This window comes from Aplidium turbinatum, chromosome 9, assembly GCF_918807975.1.
Source record: "Aplidium turbinatum chromosome 9, kaAplTurb1.1, whole genome shotgun sequence".
In the NCBI taxonomy this organism is placed as follows: domain Eukaryota; kingdom Metazoa; phylum Chordata; class Ascidiacea; order Aplousobranchia; family Polyclinidae; genus Aplidium; species Aplidium turbinatum.
Genome location: NC_137480.1, coordinates 8,750,530 through 8,755,049, shown reverse-complemented (window position 1 = coordinate 8,755,049; position 4,520 = coordinate 8,750,530). Strand labels below are relative to the sequence as shown.

At 36.0% G+C, this 4,520-nt stretch overlaps 1 protein-coding gene across 1 annotated transcript; it reads left to right on the top strand.

Moving 5' to 3' along the window:
* The first annotated feature begins 1,439 nt into the window (after positions 1-1,439).
* LOC145776650 (cytochrome P450 2U1-like) lies at positions 1,440-4,197 on the top strand. Its single transcript, XM_082587882.1, has 3 exons — positions 1,440-2,380; positions 2,704-3,020; positions 3,790-4,197. The coding sequence occupies exons 1-3, from the start codon at positions 1,498-1,500 to the stop codon at positions 4,195-4,197; spliced, it is 1,608 nt and encodes a 535-aa protein (XP_082444008.1). The 5' UTR covers positions 1,440-1,497.
* Positions 4,198-4,520: the final 323 nt, after the last annotated feature.

The window sequence follows — 4,520 nt, the reverse complement described above, 5'->3', positions numbered from 1 at the left end:
ATAGTCTGTTTATGCAACTACCCAAATTAGCGTGAGACAGTTTCCCCAAAATGAACAAATTCATTAATTTAAGGCAGTGGCTTTTTCGTGAACAACCACAGAAATGTAGGTTATATATGATATCGGTCATATAGTGTTTCAGATTGAAAGACTAGAGCCGGTTAAATAGCGTTTCAGATTAAAAGACCAGAGCTGGTTAAATAGTGTTTCAGATTAAAAGACCGGAGCCGGTTAAATAGTGTTTCAGATTAAAAGGCCGGCGCCGGTCAAATAGCCACTGCTTTAATTTTTCCCATTTACATAACTGTATTGTTTAGATTTGGGCAACAAAAAATATGAAATTATCTGATCATAGTCTATTTATAAAACTGCCCAATTGGCATGATACAGTTGCCTCGCATCAAAATTTACAAAGTCTTTAATTTTTTTCATAATATCCATAAATGCATCATCTTGATTTGGGCGACTACAAAATATGAATTTATATAAATCTGGTGAACACTTTTATAAAACAATTCGGGTGGAGACTGGAGAGGTTACAGTACTTTTTCAACCATAAACAGACATAGCTATTAGCTAAGCAACACCACAACATTTAACAAAAAAATGTTATAGCCTACCTGTTAAAAGTAATGTTAAGGTGTAGCTTAGCTTTGTTTGGTTACTTTTATAAAAGGGTCTGCTACTATTCGGCAATTTTTTAAAAATCCAACGACGCCTTCTGCAAATCCGACGATTGAATATTATTCAATATTCAGACATTGAATCAATGTAAATACGAACTGTTAGACTAATTGGGTTCTTTGAATCCTACGTCACCGTCTGTATGCAACCTTAGAATATATTAGTTAATTTTTGTCATCACCTAACCATAGAGCCCAATGCTGCCACAGCAAATTTGGAAAAAGCACAAGATTTAAGAAAAAAAGCACAAGATTTGGATACAAAAGCACAAGATTGCAAAATTGAACCTTTGCGACTCATTTTGTGCCAATTTGAAGAATAACATGACTCTGAAATTAACAGTTTACAGAAGATACATGCTTACTAAATCACTCTTCTCTTTCAATTCGTGGTCTTTAATTTAATATCACAAATCTTACAAAAGGCGACATATCGGTCAGTTTTGTCTTCTTGTATCGAACTTTTAAAATCAGGATCATTCAACCATTGACGATTAAAATGCTGTTTATATCACTTTTTTTGTTTTGGGGCTTGGTGAATGATTGTCATTATTTTATGCTGAATGCTGATGTAGCCTAGCCTGTAACATTCAAAAATAATTCTGCAGCCTTGTTAACATAGCAACGGACACTTGTTTTTATGCCTGCCACCAAGCAACCAGCCTAACTATTTTGCATGCTGATAGCATGAATAAAACAAGATGTAACTTGTACATATAACTTTATTTTATTGATTTGCTGTTTACTTAGATTCAAGACTGGAAAATTGCAAAAAGTAAGTTAGGGGGTGTAGCTGTGTAAAAGTACATGAAACATGATGTTAACAGATTTTGTTTTGGGTCCATACATTTCGACTTTGCTCCTTGCCATTATTGTCCTTTGTCTGTTGTGGCTTTCATGCAACAAATTGCCTGCTCCTGGTACCCCCCCTGGACCGAGTGGGTTAGAAATCTTGTTTGGAGCTATTTATTCAAGAAAGTTTCCCGCTAAAGTTTTGACAAAATGGAGTAAAGTGTATGGGCCCCTCTTCACATTGAAGTTTTGGAACACTAATGTTGTGGTAATAAATACACCTGAAATAGCAAATGAAGCCTTTGTAAAGAATGACTGCTTTAATAATAGGCCTCAATCCATTTCAACATTGACTGGTGGTGGCTTGATTATGATAAATCGATCCAGTTTTCAAAAAGAACAAAGACGTTTTGCACTGAACACTTTGCGTGAATTTGGAATGGGTCGACGTATTTTGGAACCACGTGTTATTGATGTTGTCTGTGAAGTTTGTGAAAGCATTGATAAAATGTGCAAAAACAATGGAACATCACAACCATTTGATATTAGAGTTCCTGTTTATGAAATTCCTCCAAAAATTATGTCTTGCATTGTTTTTGGTCATGATGTAGGAAAAGACAATAAAGGTTTTCGAAAGATTTTGCGAAGACTGATGGGATTGGAGCCTAGTGGCAATAATAAAGCTGCAGTTGCATTAATTTCTGCTGTTCCATTTTTGAGAAAGTTGCCATATTTTTCTTCTTGCTATAAATCAGGACAACAATTCCAATCAGTTTTACATGAAGCAATATTAAAAGAAGTGCAAGAGCATCAGAAATCTAACAATCATGAAATTCCATCTGATTACATAGACTGTTTTTTGAAAGAAATGAATAAGTTTAATCAATTGGATGAAAAGACCAATGGTAAGTTTAGATCATTATTTAACAGTACATTTTACTCACAAGGAATAGTTGAAAGTATTTGATGAAATCAAAAACATGTGATAGCAAATGATCTTATGAATCACTTAAAAATACTAAATATTGTGAAATGAGTTGTGCAAATTTATGTCCTCCCCGATAGCTCAATTGATTAGGCGTCTGACTTCACGAACAAAGAAACTGCGAGATCAAACGAGGCTCAAATCAAATCATCATAATTTACTTTAATCCTAAGCTGTGCAAACGAAATGCCCAAAGAAAAAGACGGTACACATTAAAAAAACGAATTGATATTTGATCTTTAGCTGATGAAACTGGAAACGAACATACCGGCAGCAACTACAATGAACAAGTTGGTGATGAAAATCATATGAAAAGCTCCACAGACGTGAAGTCACTTTCATCATTTCATGAAGAGCAGCTTGTTGCGTCTGTTCGTGATTTGTTTATGGCCGCATCTGAAACCACATCTACGGCTTTAGAATGGATAATTTTATTCTTATGTAAATATCATTATGTCCAGAAAAGGATGCAAGAGGAAATAGATAATATTTTGGGACAAAGTGGCGTCCCAAGCATGTCATTGTTAGACAAATTGCCCTTTGTTTGGGCAGTTATACAGGTGTTACAGACGGTTGTTCGCCTGGTCAAACGTCATGTAGAAACCGTTCGGGTCTACTGAATATTACGTCATGGAAATTCCTAAAGCATGAGCCAAAATTGCACCATCGTCCGTAAGACTCGTGTCAGACCGGTTTAAACCTGTTTCAGTTTGAGACCTGTTTGGACATGAAATATTGCGTCACGAACTGCTCTCGTGCCTTTGAGTTATCACAAATTTTTCTGATTCATTCTCGAAGTTGTTTGTTGGAAGTCGGTCGCACATTTAACTGGTTTATTTGGTGCTTGCTAGCTGGACAAATTCTCCGTCTTTTAACCAAGTAATCTGTATAGTAGTGACAGTTTTAGAGGTGTAGGCATTGCATACCCATTTCGATAGCCGCGGGCTAATTTTACAGAAATACACTGTTTGAAAAGAAGTTCAAGTGTGTGTTTCTTCGGTCATTATATACAGACGAACGGATTTGGGAATCTTATGTTACAATTTTCCCACGAAGAGATTATGGTTTACCGCTGTGACCAACAGGTATGCACTTGCACATGTTACTTTGCACCAGATTGAGTAAAATGTTCTATTATAATTCACTCGTAGTAATGTTCATAGTTGAGTATTCGCTTTGCATATAGCTATCTTTTTAACGCATGTGTAACAATATGTTCTTTGACGCTAGTCAATCTTATATCACTGTATGAGACGAATTACGTTGTGGTAGTTGAAACTCAGAAATAAAACTGACCAGAAAACTGAAAACTTTATTCATTTTTATTAGGAAGTGTTGCGAATGCGACCAGTTTCCCCATTATCTCTTCCACATCTGGCATCACGAGACGCAAAGTTACAAGGTTATAATATTCCTAAAGGATCCATTATCCTCACCAACATATGGGGCATCCATCATAACGAAGAAGTGTGGTCGGAACCAGAAAGATTTTTGCCTGATCGGCACTTAGATGAAAATGGAAAATTTGTTAAGTCTCCTTATCACATGATTTTCAACATTGGAGCTCGCAGTTGTCTTGGTGTGCAATTGGCCAACATGGAGTTATTCTTAACAACAGTCCTGCTACTGCAGCGCTTCCGCTTCACGTTACCTCCTGGAGTTGACCCACCCATGGAAGGAGAATTCGGTATCACTTTAAAGTCATTGCCATTTGATGTAATAGCTACTTGTCGATAAAGAGAGGTGTATTGGCTGCAAATAAGGTCGTTATGAAGTCAAGATTTCCTCTTTCATCAGAATACTTTAAAAATGAAACGCTGTACAATAATATTGTAAAAATTTCTCCAAGTCACTCAGAATATATCGTAGTAATGTCAGACATTGGTTTTGATCTTTTGTATCTCGTTTATATTTTATCACGTAGCCAAGTGTTTGTGGGTGTTGTTATATGTTTTTGCACTCACGCATTTAGAGAATTGAGGAATGTTTTTATGGACTGATGTAGTTCATTTTATTATATACAAATAGCATGCGATTGCTGTCGTCCGTACCGGGTCAAT